We start from the raw sequence: 20,680 nt of genomic DNA, 5'->3' as shown, positions 1-20,680 counted from the left end.
CTTTATCATAATTTGTAGTGATTATGAGAATGAAATCCCTTCTCAAAAATTGACTTGACACCCTGTTTTTGAACTTCCTGCATGTTTTCTGCTGGACATATGTGGAATCAATTTGGATGACTAGTTTGTGCCACCTAATATTCATTATATTGGCTGTAATATAACATGGGTGCAGTGCTTGTATGTTCTTTCAATTACTTATACCTGTCATTTTATGTACAGTTTGAGAAATTGCTATTACTCAGACTTCAAGCTTGTATTTACAAGAATCACTGTTGAACTAGATTTTAATGTTAAAAAGCAAGTAGCATTAGTAACTTCGTCAATATTAGTATATTAAGATAAAATTCACTTGTGGGTTCAAAAATAATTTTCTCTATGGCTGTGTGAAGCTGTATCCAGGTACAAACCTAGTAGTTCTCTCACTGCAGAAGAAAATTTGCAGTGAATAAAATATGAAAGCTGCCTAAGCTTGTTAGTGTTTCCTAGTTATTTTGGTACAGTTTTCAAAAAGTAAGGGATTTTATTGTTCAAGTACAAGCCAGTTTGAGAAATGCAGATCCAAGTTATGCATGTATCTCAGCCAGTCCTTTTTATGGTTTTCCCCAAAATGGTATCAGTTATGTGGCACATAATGTTGTGTCTTTTTCTTAACAGATAACGACTTTCAGAAACTTTGACAATATGTAGTATTAATGGCATAATAACTCTAAATTACATTGCAATCAGATTTTCACACCTTCAGGTGCAGTTTTTACAAAGTGTAAAACAGGACTTTATCTAGATTTCCTAGTGCAGAATGGAAGGAGCCATGATCTGGACTAACACTTTTTTTTTTTCCTCCATTTTGGGCTGGGATTGAACTATCAGAACAATCCTCAGTGTGCTCAGAGCCGCAATGGAGCTATAGTTCAAGCAAAAATTTTGTGAATATTTGTAAGGTACTTTCAGAGCAAGACCACAGAGACATTCAGCTACTTGCTGGTCATCAGCTTCCTTTTATCTGACCGCTGCTCTACTGGCTCCTCTAAATTTTCATGCTGATACACCGTAGAGCTTCATTAATTACTCTGGTTTTTAAAAATGTGTTGCTTCTGACATCTTACAAAAAGACAGCTCTATGAACATTTGCCTTTTAAAACTTTTTGGTTTTTAAATTTGTCTTACTTCTTGTAGCTGTAAAGGGTTGTTTCATACAGCGCACCTTGGAAGAATAATTCTTTTTTGTTAAACATAAGGGTTTCAATACAAAGATACTATAGGTAGTGAAGTTTAGGTAGAAGATAATTTCCTTTTTTGTTTGAAGTAGCTTTCCATTCTTAGCCAGTCTCTGATTTTCCCCACATCTGACTCTATTTTCCATTACTCTTAGTGTTCTGTTCCTCACATCCAGGATACTTCACCAATCTTCCTGTGAACTATACAGTGTTTTCCTCTCAATTAAATGACATGACATTTTATTTTACTGTTTTCTGTATCAACAATTAATGTTAAATACTGTGAAAAAATATAAGCGTGAAAATAAATATTCAAATATGAAGATGAATTAATTTTCCTATTGATCTGTTGGTCTCAGGAAAAAAACAAATGCAGTTCTAATTCTGGGTTGTAACTGATGCAGGCTTTGTCTAAAATGGTCCACGGACCAGTTTTACTTACTTGATTTCTAATTTTAGACTAGATGTTTGGAAGAAAGCTTCTTCAAAATCATGCCATTGTCTGTTCTGCTTCCCTTTCTCATGTGTGTCCTGCATTTCAGTTTGGATTATATAGAGAGACACTTGGGTTACATTTCACCCCTTACGTGAACTCATGCTTCCTTTGTGAGATCACTGTAGCTGAAGGGACTTAATTCTTCTGCTGTTGCACCTCTTTTTTTGGCTGTGGCTACTGATGGGCTTTGTGATCTTTCTTCTGCTGAGCAGAAAGTTTCATTGCTGTAAAGTCATGGAGTTTTAGTTATGTTGCTATTTGTAGATTTAATCTCCCCTTTCCCCCTTCTATGATGTGACTGAGCTTTGAAAATATTTCTTCCCTGTGAGGGATAAACTGAGGGTGTAATCTCCGGTCCTTAAGCAAGAGGGATATTTATAACCCATGTAGTGTTTTTCTGCACAGGGGACACTGCAGGAAACAAAAGCTGTTCATGAGAGGTGTGGCTCTCAGAAGCAGAAACCATCTCATAACCCTCTGCAGATAAATTTGGTTTTTAGAGGGTGGCCTGAAGTGAGACTTGGCAAAGTGCTTGGGTCAGGTCAGAATCACAAGTGCATAGCAGCTTGGTGCCATATCATGTGTGTCTCATGTCCTAAGATTTCACAGGTTTCTCTGGGATTGCAGGCAGGTTGTGCCTTTCCAGAGGGCAGGAGACACTGGGCTCTTCCCTCCAGAGCATGTGTCTTTTCCCTCTCGTCCAGCCCACTGGAATATTTGAGCATGTGGCAGCATTTTGGCGCTGTAGACAGAGAACAGTGTTATGTGTTGCTACCAACTTAATAAAGCATTTCAGATTCTGGCTGAAAGATAAGGGAGTTACAGGTAATGCAGTAGTGCTGTTACAAATTAGTTGTACTTTATTCTGAAAGTTACACCTAACTAAGATAAAACTCTTTTGAGGTCTCTTAGTTACATCAGTAGATTAAAAAAAAAACCAAAAACAAGCAAACAAACAAGCAAAAAAACCCCTCCAAAAAACAACAAAACCCAGCAGTTACAGACTAAGATAGTTCTTGGTTTTCTAGAAACAAATCATTGAGATTTCCTTTCCAACAATACTTCTGAAGCACAGATAAAATGGCTTCCTGTCCCAGGGTTTCCTGTATCCATGGCAACCTGACTTCAGGCACTTCTTTCTTAGTTTCCTGAGCAATCTGTTGCTAACCCTGGGGCAAAAATGTGAGTGTTGTAGTACACAGCAGTACTGCCTTTACAAAGGTTTCACAGATGAGTGTGGTTGGTCAGCTTATAACATAGTCCAGCGGACTGCAAACAGCAAAGTAACAGAAATAATGAACTTCAGATTTGCGGTAAGTAAATGCTTCCATTTATTTTAAATGTAACTCAGCTTTATAAAAATAAAATTCAAATTGTAGGTGAGCTGCCAGTAAAACGTAACTTGTTTACAGTTGGCATTTCTGCTTGAATGCTTTTGAAACGTTTCTTACTGATGGTTAACTATAAGTACATAATAGATAGTATTTTTAATTTAATAGAAGCTGTTATTTTGGCAACTTAGATGCTTTTATGCTACAGCCAGTTACATTTTTTTCTGGCTATGTTAGCAGTATATTTACTTCGAAAAAATTTTTGCAGTGTAGTCCAATTAGTAAGTTGGAGTTTTAAACTGCTTGTTTAGCATGAAAGAATAATATGAAAAATACTAATCTTGAGAGCAATGCTAATAATTTTAAGATTTCACATTCATAGATAGAATCTATCTATTCATAGATAGATTCAAATAATTACTAATAATTAATATCTATATAATGAATATACTTGAAATTAATAATATTTATATACTTCTTTTTATCTCTACTAGTGAAGTCAGAGATGAGTAAGAAGGCCAAAGACAGGGATATGTGTGTTCTGCAAAGTTCTCCACCCTGCCCAGGAGCATTCCTGTATATATTTAATTGTTTTCTTTTGTTGCTGCTCCAGAAGGAGGTTTTTGGCTGTCCATCTGCTTGTCAGCTCTGCACAGGGAGACAAGTTAGCTGTCGTAATGCAGGGCTTTCGAGCATCCCTTGGAATCTTCCAAAAACAACAATTCTTGTTTACCTCAGTGGAAATAATATATCCCATGTCACTCCAAATGATCTAAGAGGCCTTCAGAAGCTTGCTGCACTCTACATGGATAATTCCAGTATTTTGTATGTACACCCAAAAGCTTTTGTGGAACTCCCCAAACTGTGCTACTTGCATCTAAATAGCAATAATATTAAACGCCTGGATCCAGGAATCTTTGAAGGCCTTTCCAATCTTCGTTGTTTATACCTTCAGAATAATCAAATAGCTTTTCTTCCCAGAGGATTATTTACCGATCTTCCTTCTGTTAGATATTTAACACTTCAAAGAAATCGTCTCAATGTACTTGGAAGTGGGACTTTCTGGGGAATGATAAGTCTCCAAACACTAAACTTGGCAAATAATAAGATTTCACGGATATCAGATTCAGCATTTCATCATCTTGAAAATCTTGCATATTTGTTTCTTGAAGGTAACAACTTAACACTTGTGCCATCAAATGCTATTGGAAGGCTCAAAAATCTTGAAAGACTTTCTTTGTCTCACAATCCCATTGGATCAATTCAGCCTTTTGCATTTAAAGGACTTAACAAGCTTAGATATCTGTCTTTGAAAAATGTCAAGCTAAAATGTGTTTCTGTAAATGGATTTTTTGGATTAAACAACCTTAGCCAGCTAATCTTAAGTTATAATGATTTAGAAAATATAAATTCCAGCACTTTTACTTTATTGAACAATCTGATGTATCTACAGCTGGACAGAAATAAAATAGCCAGTATTGGCGACGGTACCTTTGAAAAAATGGGACAGTCACTTAAAGTACTCAGTTTAGCATTTAATAATATCACAGAGTTACAACCTGAAGTGCTCAAACCCTTGGTATCTTTAACTCATCTGCAGGTACATTCTAATCCTTGGAACTGCAGCTGCAAAATGCTTGCGTTACTTAATTGGCTAGCATCATCTTCTGTTTCTGCAAAAATCCACTGTCAGAATCCCCAGAGTATGCGTGGTAGACCTTTGCATTCTGTGAAGTGGGCTTGGTTTTCAAACTGCACTGGCCGCGCTGCCAGCCCGGGCTCTGCCCTGAGCTGGGGATCCCTCGGGGTGCGTCGCAGCGCTACCACTCTGCTGATGGCCTGGCATAAAGGGAGCAGACACTACACATTGGAACAGTCCGTCACTGCAGAAACTAAGTATATTGCTTTCTGGGAAGGAACTACAGTTACGTCTTCTACCCCATTGCTTTATGAGGAATATGCTGTTGAAATGCCATCACAGGCAGCTACAGTGTCACCAACAGTAACAGTGCAAATACTAGGAGAAACTACACCTACTAATAGAAATGTAGAAGAAGGACGGTTGTTTACAACAGATCCTGCTCCTGTGTCATTAAAAACTACCCTGATTTGTACACAACAGGTCGAAAAGCTGAATCAAGCTTTTGATATTTTACTAGCCTTTTTCATTCTGGCTTGTGCTGTTATCCTGTTTTTAACCTGTAAAATTATTCAGTTTAGGCAGAAACTAAAGGTGCTGGAAAACTCAGGGGAAAAGAGTATAGAATATTATGGCTTTTATCAGCCTGGCAGATACAACATAACTGACTCAGTGCAGTCTCTAACTCGGAAATCAGTGGAACATTCAGAACTGGACCAAATAAGGCTGCTCAAGCGAACAGCATCAGAAAGTCAGGCACAGGTCATCTTGTTTGAACATTCATCATTGTAAATTCTCTCATTTGGTTTGGTGTTAACGGTGATACAAAAGGTGAAGAAATCAAGAACTCACTTCTGTGAAAATACCCCACACCGACTGAAATCAGCTGCTTAATAGAATTGGCTCAATTTAGGTTCTGTATCACCATGTGCTTACTGAATGTTTTGAATTTTATTATTTCATTATGTCATTTCAGTCTAACGTGGATAGGTTTATTAACCTCAGTCCCTATTTGTAGTAATTGTTCACCTAAACTAAAGTATACATGCAGTACACAGTACACTTTAATTTATTTTGCAGTTCTTAATGATGTAAGTTCCTATAGAAATTTCATAGGTGTTGTGGAGCAAGCAAAACATCAGTTCTTAGTTCTTCTCCCAGTAGAATCACAATGCCAAGAAATCTTGGGGAATCAGAAAACGGTGTTTCATGTGTTTTTTGTAATAGAGTTTCTACTCTTCCTCTATTAAATAAAGCACAGTGGAACAAAACGCATTTACAGCTAGCATGTTCAAACTCTTGAGTAAGAGAAAAATTTCAAACTATACAAATTCTGTTCATGTCTATAACATTGTAATATACAAAGCTGTGTATAAAGTCTGTATAAAGAATATATTAAAGTGACTTTTTTTATTAGTGTGTTATCTGTATCATTTCATTAAATACCCCAAATTGGAGTTCAGAAAAACTAAATTTGTTGAAATTTACCAAAGTTTAATGACCAAATTTATTATTTTTAAGGTAAGAGCTGGTTAATGATTATCAGTAAAAGATCATCACCTATGTCATCTATGTAGTAATATTTTGAGGGACTTCTTAGCTAGGTAAGAGATACAAATTGAAGAAATACACTACACCATAAATACGTAATGCTAAATTAATGGCTCAAAACATTTACATATTTGGTTTAATATGGAGGTGTCAGGTCAAGATACACGTTCTTAGTGAAAGCTTCATCTTCAAAATAGGGATTCCAATATAGTTTGCATTTAACTTTTTATTTCTATTTCAAATGTTGGTGTTCTGTTGTTGTCAGGTTATGTCTAGTATGTTGTGACTTTATTTTCAACCTGAATTTCTATGATGTTTGGTTTTCTGTTTGTTACTTCAATAATTCAAACTTCATTCAGGAATTGAAAGTCATAACACTATGTTCCAAATCATCCAATATTGTAAAATTTTCAACCAGTCTTAGTCTTGTAGATACTGTTTGTCTTCTACAGGCCTGTGCCCTAGGGATTTCTGCTGTGTTGTTTATAAGTTACACAGGTTTTAGTTAGACTATTTTCCTCAAGGAAAAGTGGGGAACAATGCTTTGATACACTTTCCTCCATGGTGTTGATTTAAATTGTGTAGAAGTAGGTTGCTGTTCCAGGCTCCAGCCTGTGTCAGTTTCCAGCTGAGCCAGAGCTGCTCTCAGTGTTCTTGTTCTATCCCCTCTCTTTCCTGCTGGTGTAAATCCCATGCATATCCGACCTGTGCAGTTCCCGGTCATCCTGTTTGTCCATCTGCAGTTCTTTTCCAGAAGGAAAGAATCCATTATCTGCTACCAGGACATAGATAAATCTTGACTGCGCTGAGTGGGTGTGAATGTGCAAGTGTGACTTTATTGTTGTTATTAGTGTAATGAAATAATGCTGTGTTTGACTGTAATTTACTGTATCATAGAACAGATAGTTCTAGGGAACACACAATTCAGCTTCTTGGACAAAAACTTAGTGTTTACTATTGTTTGAGTAGAAACTATTTTTTAAAATATTTTTCTATCTTAAGATCAGATGTTAAATATAATGGGCAAATGCTTTTAAGAAGGGAGAACACTGACTGTAATTGATGCACTTTTTTCCAGAGGCTAATTCACTGCAGTCTCTTCCTCTTTAACCCATTTTTGTTACTTTCTATCTCTCCTACATAGTGCCTTGTGATAAATATTGTGTTTTCACTTAGTAGCAACTGCACAATCAGTGATTGCACTGTAGTAAGTTCAGCAATTTTATGTGCTGTATTTCTAATTTTTTAATTTTACATGGACACCTTCAGAAATAATGACTTATAAATGCAGTAGAAACTAAATATTTTTTTTTTGTTTTCTGCTAGAAATGCTGCTACACCTCTGTTACAGAGGAGTTTTGGTAGTGCACAGAGGTTAAAAACGGAATGAACCTAACTCTCAGTTCTCAAAGAAGTCAGGCAGGGAGCAGCTCTGTTATTTTAGGCTCTGGTTTCCACAGCTGCTCTATACAGAAAGGCATGAGAGATTCTCTCTGTATCTTTATCACTGACAAGCTGCTGTGGGAGTTGTTTGCCAGGTATGAGCCTCACCATCTGTAGTGGTGGAACATGAAAGGAAACCTAGTGTTGCAGCTGTTTGTGCAGCAGAGAGAGCAGTTGAAAGGTATCCTTTGGAGTGCAGACATCCTCTAATATCCAGCTTGCCAACACAGGGATTAGACATACAGGGCACTGAGAGATTTATTATCCAGTTGTGGGGGAAGTGCCTTTCTTCAGTAGTCAGTATTTGTACTTAAATGTTCACACCAGGTAACCAACCCTTTAATGTACGTGTATGGTTCATGTCTATTAAAATCATTAGGAAATAACATTAGAAGCCTTAGTTGAGTCTGCCCTCATGAAGCAAAGTGGTGCTTTCTGAAGATCAGGTTTATGATCAGTCATGGGACTCCTCTGGATAGTCTTAGCCGCTACTTCAGTGCTTTAGGAGCTTGCTACAACTGTGCTGCTCCCAAGGGGAGGGGGTGTGTGTGTAATAATCATTTACGTCACTTACAGTATGTGCAAAGTAACCTCTATTTGTCCCATTCCACCTCTTTCCTTGGCTAATGAGATAAGAAGAAAGAGCTAATTAAGCTTTCTCAATATGTACAATAGTAAGTGTATGAAAACAAGCTCTTCTTGGTGTTCATTGCTTTATCCTGTTGAATGTAGAAAAGTAAAAAATGTTTTTCTTTTAATCTCTGAAAAAGTATTTTTTCTCATATAGATTTTTTTCCTCCCACTCTGAGAGATTTGCAAAGTAGAGATGGGGTCCATTTTATTTAAGCACCACTGAAAATATGTCAAGGCATGTTTTAACATGATGACAGAGGTTTGTTGACAGTAGTTGGCTATATAATTGAAGTAAAAGCTGTGAATTTTCACATAAAACCTCAGGATAATAACTTGTATCCATAGATTTGTGCAGTAGAAATTATAGATAGAATGAAAAAGAAAACCCACCTTTTTATTTTCAAAAAAGATGTGGTTTTTGTCCTTTGCAAAGCTTTTATTCTTTTATCTAAAAACTTAGGCAAACTTTTAAATAGAAGTTTTGAGATTATTCATATGGAAGCTGCCTTGAATGCTAAATTTTGTTTTCTTTATTGGTAAGGTGAACTTTATTAACAGGCAGCATAAAATATCATTTCTGTAATAAAAAAAACGTAGTCATTATGCCTTTGAAGCTGGGTGATGGAGTGTTTTAGGTCCTAGTTGTGCATCTTTTGCTTTTGCTGCGTACCATGTATTAACTGTTCTGCTTTGAAAACTCATCTGAATACAGCATTTGTCTCTGAATCCGCTCATATGCCTTCTCTAATAATTTCTTGAAATAAGCAAGCTAATTTTAGTATCTTTGAAAAGATATTACATTAAGTGGCATGCTTGCCTTCTCATCTATGAAAATAAGGCCTGATGCATTTTATATTGCCACCACTTTGAGGTTTCTTTTTTTAAAGCATGAGTCTGTAGTATCTTTATTTTTCACCAGCATGTGTCTTGTGTTCTAGAAAGAATTGCGCTGTTTAATGACTCCATACTTGGTAAAATTTTAGTGGGTCTTTGGTAGACAGAAATTGTATGTCCCATTTAAAAGGGAAAAAAAAAAAGAAAGGGGAAAAAAGAAAAGGTATTACTGTAAGCGGCAGGCAAATTGCATTTTGAAAGGTGTTTACTTTTTTTGTTTTCCTTAAAAAAAAAAACCCAAAAACTCTCATGAATCTTTGACTAAAGAAAGAAGTGAAATACTATTTCTCATTTATGTCATAAAGTAAGACTATCCTTTCCAAGAAATTAATGATTTCCCTGTGTGCTTTTGCAGTAACTATCAGGAACAACGTTTTTGCCTCTCTGTGCTGACTGCAGCTGGACTGCTGCATCCAGCTCTGAGGCCCTCAATATACGAAGGACCTGATACTTCTGGAGGAAGTCCAGGGGCCACAAGGTTGATAAGAGGAGTGGAGCACCTCCACTATGAAGATGGGCTGAGAAAGTTGTGGCTGTTTAGCCTGGAGAAGAGAATGTTTTGTGGAGACCTGATTGCAACTTTCCAGTATCTGAAAGGGCCTGCAGGGAAGCCAGAGTGGGACTGTTCATCAGAAACTGTCAGGATAGGACAAGGTGGCTTAAAACTGAGAGCAGGTTGTGATTAGATGTCAGGAAGAAATTCTTTACTGTGAGGGTGGTGAGGCACTGGGTTGCCCAGAAGACCTCCATCCCTGGAAGTGTTCAGGGCCAGGCTGGATGGGGCTTTGAGCAGCCTGGTCCATTGGAAGGGTGACCTGCCTATGGCAGGAGTTTCAGAACTAAGTGACGTTTGAGATCCCTTCCAACCTAAACCATTCTGGGATTAGTGCAACTTGGAAGGAAGGAATAACACAGCCATTGGACAGTATCCTGTATTATTAATTTGTGTGTATGAACAGGGCATAGTTTACTTCCTCCAGGGCTCAAAATGTTGACATTTGTTCTCCACTGAATGCCCCATGTCTACTGTTGACATGAATCTGAGGGCAGCTTGTTGGAAAATATTAACCGTGTTAATGGCATTTTTCCTAGAGTTGTGTTTCAAAAACAAGGGTGAGGCAAATGAGTCTTAATGGAGGTGTGCTAGGCAGGACCTCTGACTTGGTGAAGAAACCTGCTCTGTCTCAGAGGGCTCATTGTGCAAGTGCTGAGGCCCTGTTCACTCTCTCAGCTATGCTGTGAGGTCAGTAGGTTGTTTGCTTGCTCTCTGCAGAGCCTCACAGAGATTCAGTCTCACAACATGTAATGCTTTGCTGTTCTGAATGTGATGGGAAAGCCTTTTGGCAAAGGAATAAGTGTCTTTTAAAATACATAGCTGGCAATCAGGCAGTGAAAGTTATGTCAGTTTTCATTTTGTGGAATTCAGGAGTTTCAAGTCTGATGATACAAAATACACTTCAGATTCTGGCGTACAACCATAGCTGAACTGAAAAAAAGGAACGAAAACTAATCCCTTTGAAACAGCATCTTGACTTAAATTGTAATGTTATCAAAACAAATACAAAAGAAATATTTTCTATGCTTAGTATTCTGACTTGATAGCATTTTTTCCAAGGCATCTATTGCTATTTAACTGTTTGTCATATGTATAAAATTTTGTTGTGTGTCTGAAAAGAAGTTTTACAAAAGAAGTTGCTATTGTATAAGGAGCTACAGTTCATCCATGTCTTCAGTTTTCATCCCAAATAAGAAAAGGAAATGAAAGAATATCAGGAAATAGATATGTCTGTGTTAAAACAATGATCAGCTACAATCAAAAGGTGAAAATGTACGGGGAATAGAATCCACTACTTTCTTCCTGGCTGGCAGGAGCATGCCATTCCCACTCAGTTCTTGACTACTGTGCTAATGTGTATTTTCTTCTATTCCATTTGCAATTACTTCTAGGTTTTCAGTGGCACATTAAGTTTTATAATATTAAAAAATAATGTTGCTTGTATGTTGAATTAGATGCTTGATTGCATGCTCAGCTAAGCAGTAAGCAAGGAAAATATCTCACAGTAAGTGTACTCTACAACTGAACAAATTTCCTGTGCAGTTCCTTTAGCTAAGTCACTTTCCTGTTCTTTTCCAGTGTTATCCAAAATAAATTTTGTTCTTTTACAGTGTTATCCAAGATAAATTTTGTGGTATCATCAATGTTTCAGTGGAAGGACTGCACGATGTTATGACTGAAGATTCTGAAACGGGAACATACAAAGAGTAAGCAGAAAATCTAATTTAAACTGGGTTTAACAGTAGCAGTACTGTTTTATATGAAGTGTTTTCATTTGAAAATTCTGTAGGCAATGAAGACATGCTTGTTACAGTTCTGTTTTCTCAAGAGTGAGTGTTTTAGGAAGACAGGAAGCTTCTGGTCTTAAAAGAAAATGATTGCAGTGGAGAAGGAGGGCTTCAAATGACAGTATAATTTTACATTGTTCATCAAGTTATCTACTAAATGATGTCTTAAAACATTGCTTTTTTGTTTACTTGACTGTCATATCTAAAGTTTTAATACAAGAAGCTTGTGTGCTAAGTACCACTCTAACTCAGAAGTAACTCAGTTTCTTTGAGTATGACATGAACCTCATGTGAGTTTACCTAGTGTGCAGTATTTCACAGCCTGGAGAACTTGAAAGCATATCCCAAAAGGACAGTTCTCCAGTTGTTCCATGTACCACATGTTCTGCTAAAGGATATATCTCAAAAGACAGCTTCCAGAGCTGGGAGCAAGAGCTTGCTTGTGACAGGAATGTTGGAGGTGTCTGGAGTGTGCTGCCACCCAGCACCACACTCATTCATCTCCTGATAGCTCCCTGATTAATGGTTGTAGTCCATGAAAGTTGGGGGGGGGGAAAAACAGCATAATGAATAGTAAGAAATTTTTTGGACAGATATCTTAGTGTCATTTTTATCTCTGTAACGATTGCTTACTTTCAGAATGGAGAGTTGTAAGATGTTAAAAACAGGTGCTCTGCAGGATATTCTTACAAACACTACGTGCTAATAACAGAATTTATTTATTTCACTACATGGTGGTGGAACAGACTGTATCTGAGCTAATTAATTAACTGCTTAAGGGGATGTTTGCTGCCGCTGAAACTAGGCAGCACAGAACAGCCAGAATGCAATCTAGTAAGTTCCTCTCCACTTAAAACAGGTGGTTGGCACACAACTGTATGTTGAGAACAGTCCTCACTCACACTGAGCCTGAACTATGCCTAAGAATTGTTTGCCAAAATACCTTCCACCAAACTCTCAGTAAAAAAGATGTAGCTCCAAAGTCTGGGAATATGTACAATGTGTGGCACTGTGTTTTGTTTACTGTTGGAGACAACGTTGCAGAGCCCTTCAATTTCTAAATGCTTTGCTTTGCCAGCACTTCCTGAAAACAGTTCTTACTGAGAAATAAATAAACTTTATCCTAGTTCATTTCATATTTTAAGCCTGAAAGACTGTAGAACTTGTCACTACTTTTCCAAACCTGGGGCATTGCTTTTACTTCATAAAATGTAGCTAAACTGAACCAAGGGCATATTTATGTTGGCAGGTTCTGAAAGAGTTGTTTGAAAGATTTTGACATTTGCATAATATATTTTGACATCATCTGGAACTAAAATGGGAGCAGTCATCTGAAATTGTTTGCATTGTTTTGGCTCTCCAGACTGAAGAAGAATGGCTTAAGCTTGAGCTGGTTCAGACAAAAGATAATGTGCAGTCCACTGATTATCATATTAGCTAATTATTGTAGTGCAGGAAATAAAATTATGTGTGTGTTTAACACAGGAAAATCAAGGCTGAAAGACTGTAGAACTTCAGCCACTGAAGGATGAAGAGAGGGTAAACATGTACAGGGAAAATTGTGAATGTTAAACAATGCCCATGGCTTAAGTGGCTTAATCACTTTAAATGAATGCATTTAAACTGGGATTTTAAAGAAACTGTTGTAGTTAGTGCAGTGAGATTTTGAAAGCAGTAAAAGCCTTGTTGTTTTTTAGATTTGTAATGGCTTTTATTCAGGTTGTGGAAATGTTTATGCTGTCTTACAATGCAAAGGGATTACACTCAGCCAGGTTTCCTAGAGTTCATATTTCACATTGATAATTATGAGAGAGCTTTACAAACCTCAGATTTTCTGGAAAGGGGAGCACTCCATTACTCTAGACTTGTTTCACCAATATTCAGATTTTTTCCCAGTTTTATCACCATCTCTTCTTTTATTGTCTCCTCTCCTTGTGTTTAGAATTTTGTGGTACTTAAAATTTATGAAGGTCTGAAAAAGTTAATTCAATCTTGTATGTTTTGACAATTGACATTTTTGTCTCCTTTTCCTTTAATAAACTTGAGATGCAAGCAGCCATTTGTGAGCAGATGAGATGTGCAATTTTTGCTGTATTATTTTGAAATAACTAATCCCTTTATTAAAAATGGCTTCTGTGTTAGTATCTGACCCTGCTTGCCATGCTGTTTAGCAAGTGTTTCATACAGGTCTAAACACATGCTAATAGAAAACTAAATATGTAAACAGAATAAGTCTGGACATTTTCATATAAGATCATATATGAACACATAAAATCACAACCTTTATTTTCATTTTAGTAACATTAAAATAGGTTATTCATCTTAGTTGATGGAGCACTTCACATGCTAGTGGAATGCAGCAATTAAAAATGCCCAGTAGTGCAGGACTGAAAATGAACAATAATCTGTATCTGTCTTTGTGCTTAGTAATGTGCGAGTTACATGTCCTTCATGTCTTAAATCATACCTGATACGTGGCGGCAAGTTGTCATCACCTGAGTGTTTTTAATATACTTTTGGTTTTTAAGGCAGAAATTCCAGGAAAATATTTGATAAAGTGGTGGAATATTTGTCTATTGTTTCAGCACAAAGCATGTAAAGTGAATGAAAGACATGTTTTCTATAGGATAGCTTTCATCAATGTTTTTATAAAGTCAATTCAAACCATTTCAGCAGACAGGAAAACCTCTGACTTGTAAACTGTTTTTTTTTTCCTTCATATTTTCTGGTTTTATACTTACTTTAAAAGGTACAGTCTGGCTGATACTTGCACGCATGGGTACGTGCCAGTTGTGAGTTTCAGCAAAACAAAAAATGAGTTTAAAGCCTTTGTTCAGTATCTTGCAGATTTTATTGTAGAACATTAGCACTGCCCTTTTTAATTTTCAGGTCCTTTTGTCAAAGATCTCACAGAAAAACATTAATGCCATGAGACATCTTTGCGCTCTTTGTATATGTGCCACTTTGACTTAATACATAGTGCTTGTATTGTGCTTCCTTGAAAAGAGTGGAAAATTTTTGTAAGGAACAGTAGGATTTTCTATTTTTTTTTTTTTAAGCCAAGTAGTCTGTTTTCTATATGCGCAAATGCATTTTAACCCACAACCTGAGCTAAAATATGGAGGAAACTGAGATTGTTACATGTGTAGAGGTGACAGAGAACATGTATTCAGGCTTCATTACATTCACTGTTCTCAGAAAAAAAAAATTACTTGTGATCAGATTGCCTGACTTTCAGCAAATTCCATATCTGTTCTGTGTTTTCAAAAGTGCTTTAAAATAATTTTTGATGATAATGTATGTTAAAACTGTTCTTATTCCCATTTTTAGCTGCATGTTAATGTCTCATTTTGAAGAGCCCAAGGCTACAGAAGATGAGGAACCTCCCACAGAACAAGACAAAAGGAAAAAAATTGTAAGTTTTCGATCTGTTATTCAGTCATAGACCTGATTATGTGTTTCACTTCTGTCACACTAAATTCCTTTTAGGTTTGGTTGACGCTTCTGCTTGCCTTTTGCATCTTGGTAACTGTTATCAAAATAAACATCATCTCTTCACAATATCTGGGCATTACAATACTAACACAATATAGAAGGAATTTACTGAAGAAAAGCAGACAGCTGAACTTTATTGAAATATCACGGCAGGCCAAATTTCTCATATTTAAAAGAATGGATTTGCCTGCATAGAATTTTTTTCTAGTGTAAAGAACTCTTAAAAAGAAGCCAGTGTACACTTGTTTAATTTTTCTTTTAAATACTAATAAATATATAGGAATATATTTATAAAAGCAATATAATATATGTCTTTAAAAAAAAAAAAAAAAAAAAGGCAAAACCCTTTCCATATTCTTCTGTGATTAGAAATGCCTGGAGAGAAATTCCTATTGTCTTGCAATTTCCGATTTAAACAAAATGCTGAAATACAATTTTCCTTAAAAATGTATTACACAATTCTATAATTGTTACTCTTAAAAGCATCTCTAGACTCTGTTAAATTTCCTTCTTGCTTGTGGGCTTGATTTCTAGCTGTTTGTTGAGGAGTGATAGTATTGATTCATAGTTGTTTTGTATAATCTCTCAATATAGGTACATACGTATATATCATCAACAGGGATTGATATGTCTGTATGTCAGCAGGGAGAGAGATATGTTTTGCTTGTTAATCAGATTTAAAAGGCAAAGTAAATTTAAATCTACAATGCTTTTATGTTCTTCGTTTTGAGTATACTCAGACTACTTTGTGTCAGGCTTTAATTTTTCTGTTGCAGGTTAACTTAAATAGTTTGGATATATGTTGAGGAATTTAGACTTGTTAGATTTGTAACGGACTACATACAGTGTGGATATGTCAGACAAAATGAAAAGCAGGGCAGATTGAATTATCCTATATCATTAAATGATGCAGCACACCAATATGTTGCTGATGAACACAGGTATAAGTGAGGGAACTGTTCTGGGGTCACATACCAATGGTCATTTGAGTAAAGATAAATGTGTTTTGATAAGGAGGAGCTTCACCAAACTAATAACACCACATCAAAGGTCTTGCTTTAATTCCCTTGCATGTATCTTCCCTTATGTATATCTTCCTTTGCATATCACTTCCCTTTTTTCTCTAAGGGATTGCTTGAGATTTGTTCATCATCTGCTCTTTAACATTAAGCTTAAACTAATTTTCAGGCTTTATTTTCTTGGAAAGTTTACAGAGAATAAATTACCATATGTGAACATCAAAGCTTCATTTTTGTTTTGAATCTCCTAGTCTAAATTTAACTATTTCCATGGTTGCTGTGTTTTATAGATTCCTAAGCATTATGGAAATCATTTGTTTTTTCTCCTTTCAAGCCTTCTTTTTAAGAATAGCTGTCTACTTTAGTGTTCTCATTGTTATATTTAGTTAATTTTTCCTGATATATTTCTGATTTAAACCTTCTACGCTGTCATTTATTCAGCTAACTTTAGTTTACACTGTATTCTTACCCTTTTTAATGTAATGTCTTGCGTCGCAAAAGCAAGTGAACTGTAGTTGTTATGAATGTTTTCTATAAATTAATTCTCTATTTCAGCTGAAATAGCTTCATATATATTGCTTTTCAGATGGTGCAGAAATTGAGACTTGACATTTGGCTATTTATTTCAAAACTGTACGGGTCCTTTGGGTAGGTCACTAGTAGCAGAAGTGTCAGAAAACAATCAAAATTGTTAATCATGGCTTCGAAAGCACACCTAGCTTTTTATTTTAGAAACTGGATTAAAAACAAAACATTACCTGGGTCCATTCCCACCTATGTGTGATGGAGTTTCTTCCTCTCTGTAGGAGCACCAGTGCACACACTCACATGAAACTTAGAAAACTATAGTAGGTGATACCACTCGTAACGTAAGAGGGGGAGTAAATATATAATGTGATAAGAAAATCGAGAACAACCTAAAGGGAATCAGCAAAACCTCTAACTGTTTGTCTACTTCAAGCCAGTATTTACAGCCAGTGCTGTGGAAGATTAGCTTCTTCACTCCAGCCCCAAGGTGGGCACCTGTATTCAGTTCCAAGATAATTTGTAAAGTAAGGAGATTGAAAAACTAGTCATATCCAGGTTTTCACTGAGCAGCATAAATCACATTTCAATCATGTGTAGTTACTGGCCAAATTTTTGTTTCCTCTCTGTAGCTGTTTTGACTAAGAAGCTGTTGGAATTTACTAGTGGGTTTTTTTTAACTGGAAAACAGATTTGTCTTGCCTTATCAGAATCAGGCACATTTCAATAAAACAGCTGTGGCTACACACCTAGGAACTCAGCATACATACTTTATATATATTCCTTTACCAACTGTGCTTACTGTTCTTCCAGACATAAGATTTTGTTTGCTTAGTCAGTGAAGGCTGCAGCTGTCTGTTGAACATTGTTGACAAACTCATTATATCAAACTATTTTATTTGTTTTGTTAGTTCTGAATACAAGTTCCAAAAAAGTAGAGCAAAAAAAATCGACTTCTTGTTGCAGAAAACTCCTTCATTTACTTGAAATACTTTTGATGTGAATGAAAACAAGTTAGTGTATTAACTCCTTAATTAAGTCTGAAGAATCTTAAGTCGCATTTGACTTACAGATGGTAGATGATGCTTCTAGAAGCAAGCATTAATCATACTGCAGAAGTCTCTAATGGCTTCGAGTGCTACTGCTTTGAATGGTGAGGCAGCCAGGGAGCAGTGAGGTATGTCAGAGAAATAAATCCGCAGACATCAAGGTCAGTGAGAAAGGAAGGGGAGAAGGTGCTTCAGGTGTCAGAGCTGAGGTTCCCCTGCAGCCCGTGGTGCGGACCATAGTGGGGCAGCTGTGCCCCTGAAGCCCGTGGAGGTCCCTGGGGATGCAGAGATCCACCTGCAGCCCATGGTGGAGTAGGTGGAAGCCCAAAGGAGTCTGACCCTGTGGGAAGCCCACACTGGAGCAGGTTCCTGTCAGGACCTGTGGCCAGCCTTATGGAGACAGGAGCCCATGCTGTAGCAGCTTGTTCCTGAAGGACTGCACCATATGGAAAAAAGAGATCCACACTGGAAGAGTTAGTGAAGGACTGCAGCTCATGGATGCACTCATGTGGGAGAAGTTCATGGAGTATTGTCTCCTGTGGGCGGGGCCCCATGATGGAGCAGGGTAAGAGTGTGAGGAGGAAGGAGCACCACAGACAACATGTGATAAACTGACTGCAGTCCCCATTCCCCTGTCTCTCAAGCTGCTCCAGGAGGTAGAGAATTTAGGGTTAAAGCTGAGCCCAGGAATAAGGAAGGGGTGGGAGGAAGGTATTTTAAGATTGTTTCATTTCTCATTACCCTGCTCTGATCTGTTTGGTGGTAGAATAATTTCTCTGAGTCAAATCTGTTTTGATCATGTGAGAAACTGGTGAGTGATCTCTCCCTGTTCTTACCTCAGCCCATAAGCCTTTCATTGTATTTTCTCTCCCCTGTCCCAGTTGTGGAGGGTATGGTTGAGTAGCTGTGGTCAGGGTCACAGGGATGAGAACACTTCTATTTAAATACCTGTTTTACTGTGCAGAATTCCCTAAGGTAATTTTATACATGATTATTCAGAGCTATAAATTTACAGAAACTAACTATAAATGCATTATATGTCCCAAATTATAGTTTTAGGTGAACAAATGCAAATCATTCAGAAACTGGTAGATCCTTTGTATGGCAGGGCAGGAAGGCCACTAACTTTGGCAAATACTGATTAGAGTAGTTATGGTTTAGAAATTCCATTAGAAGACTCTACTGTATTCTAGAGATTTAAATTTAATTTACTGAAATAAAAAACCTCCTACAAAGTACCCAACTGTTAATGCAATTGCTTCCCCTTTCTAAAGAGTGTAATAGTAGGTAATAAAATGATCAAGTCTCACCTTGAAATAGCAAAATAGTTTCCTGACCTTCCAGTATAAACAGTAGTGTCGTTTGGGTTTGACACGAAGATGAAGAGATCACAGGTCTGCATTAATTGCCATTGATTTCAACATCCTACTTCCTTATGATGCAGCAAGTGCCAGGTGTCCCCATCTCCCATCCCCTCACGTCCAGCCTGGTGGACTGAGGGGCAAGTGTGGCATGACTGTCAATGCCCTGAGCCTGCCCTTGTGTCTGCTGACACTAAAATCAGCAATATATCCTCAGTCAATGTAGCCTCTTCTTTTATCTATTTTTGCTTTCATTAAAGGGCAGCTAATGTGGGAAAATAGTGACAAATATCCTGTCCTTCCATGCCCAAAAGAAAATTGTATAATCCAGCTAGATTTATGAGGTTTACAGTTATCAGTGCTGAAGTGTGTCTATTCTTTATACATATGGACAGTTTATTTTGATTATTATGTATTCTAAACAAGTTCAACTTTTTCAGTGTTTGGATTTCTTCCTAATAAAATGAAACTGGCCATAGTGCATGCCATCACTCAAGTCCTTGGTAAGATCTGATGTGAATTTTAGGAGTTACAGGAACCTCATTCAGCAGTAACAAATAAGTAATAAAGCAGCTTTGAAATTGTTTTATCTTGTAGAAGCCTAAAACCTTAGGGCAAAGTGTAAGGTTCATGATTTGACACTGTTTCACATAGTTTTAAACTGATATTTGCCTTAATAATAATTAATTTGATTTTTGTTTTGCACAAATGTTTCTTCTTGTTTCTCAAGTATGTACAAAGAAAATAAAAGCAGATTTTTTTCCTTGAGTTGAGGTTATAATCCAAATGCGTAAGTCATAGAGTATTTTTTATTGCATTGTTATATATTTTTCTTTTACATGTTTTCCACAGCTTGCACTGAAAGATCCAGTACACACTGTGTCACTGCAGCAGTTCATCTATGAGAAGTTAAAGGCACAGCAGGAATTACTGGGAGAACAAGGTTTTCATGCCCTTATGGAAACCGTGGATACAGAAATAGTTGCCCAGCTACAAGAATTTTTACAAGGCTTCTAAATACGCAGAAAAAAGATTTTTTTTATGTCAAATTTTTATTTCAAAAATATGAAAGAACTCTAGCCTTCTGTCTTGTATGGATGAGTCTAATGAAAGGTGAAAACAACTTGTGGCAAAGGAATAAAAATAAGTTTCTGCTGTTGCTCTTAAACTATGCTCTTTTGGTTTTCTTAATAATGAAGGGTTAATTAAAGATTTTGTCATTAAGCTAACCTTTCCATGATTCCTAATATGGTATATGCTGCCCGAGGGATGGCACCATTTTTTTGGTACCCTTGACCATGTTTTTGGTTCACAAAAGTATGTCATAAAGTCAGAAATCTGAAGGAACTTACTAATGTATATTAATGGGAAGCATCTTTTAATTCAATACTATAATTCAGTATCAGGATCTGCTTCCTTTATACTGTAGATCTGTAACTTTCTCCCTTTCTGTTGCTCTTTTTAGACTGTATGTTCCACCTTACAAACAAGGATTTAGGAAAGCAGTAAGACTGTGAACAGAAATATTCCTTCGTGAGAGAAAGATAATTCCCATTTGAGAAAAAGAAACTTTGATTGTAACTCTTTAATTGTATTTGAATTGTTAGAGAGCATCATTGTATATTTCTATCTGAAGATGTGAGTTTTCATTTTTATTACCACGTTTTCTTTATTTCTGTTACCA

The 20,680-nt window shown here is 36.7% G+C and overlaps 2 protein-coding genes across 2 annotated transcripts in view; both read left to right on the top strand.

The window, feature by feature from the left end:
- Window positions 1-20,164, top strand: part of IPO11 (importin 11) — an 82,544-nt gene extending 62,380 nt beyond the window's left edge. Inside the window, exons 30-32 of the mRNA XM_040089751.2 lie at window positions 11,371-11,466; window positions 14,878-14,962; window positions 19,849-20,164. Coding sequence (XP_039945685.1) covers window positions 11,371-11,466; window positions 14,878-14,962; window positions 19,849-20,013 — 346 coding nt within the window. The 3' untranslated portion in view covers window positions 20,014-20,164. The remainder of the gene's footprint in view (window positions 1-11,370; window positions 11,467-14,877; window positions 14,963-19,848) is intronic.
- LRRC70 (leucine rich repeat containing 70) lies at window positions 2,885-6,022 on the top strand. The gene is made up of 2 exons (XM_040089752.2): window positions 2,885-3,026; window positions 3,539-6,022. The coding sequence occupies exon 2, from the start codon at window positions 3,550-3,552 to the stop codon at window positions 5,473-5,475; it is 1,926 nt and encodes a 641-aa protein (XP_039945686.1). The 5' UTR covers window positions 2,885-3,026; window positions 3,539-3,549; the 3' UTR covers window positions 5,476-6,022.
- Window positions 20,165-20,680: the final 516 nt, after the last annotated feature.

The sequence above is a fragment of the Hirundo rustica genome, chromosome Z, assembly GCF_015227805.2.
Source record: "Hirundo rustica isolate bHirRus1 chromosome Z, bHirRus1.pri.v3, whole genome shotgun sequence".
NCBI lineage: Eukaryota > Metazoa > Chordata > Aves > Passeriformes > Hirundinidae > Hirundo > Hirundo rustica.
The sequence above is the reverse complement of the archived record's forward strand: the minus strand, read 5'-3'. Positions and strand labels throughout refer to the sequence as shown.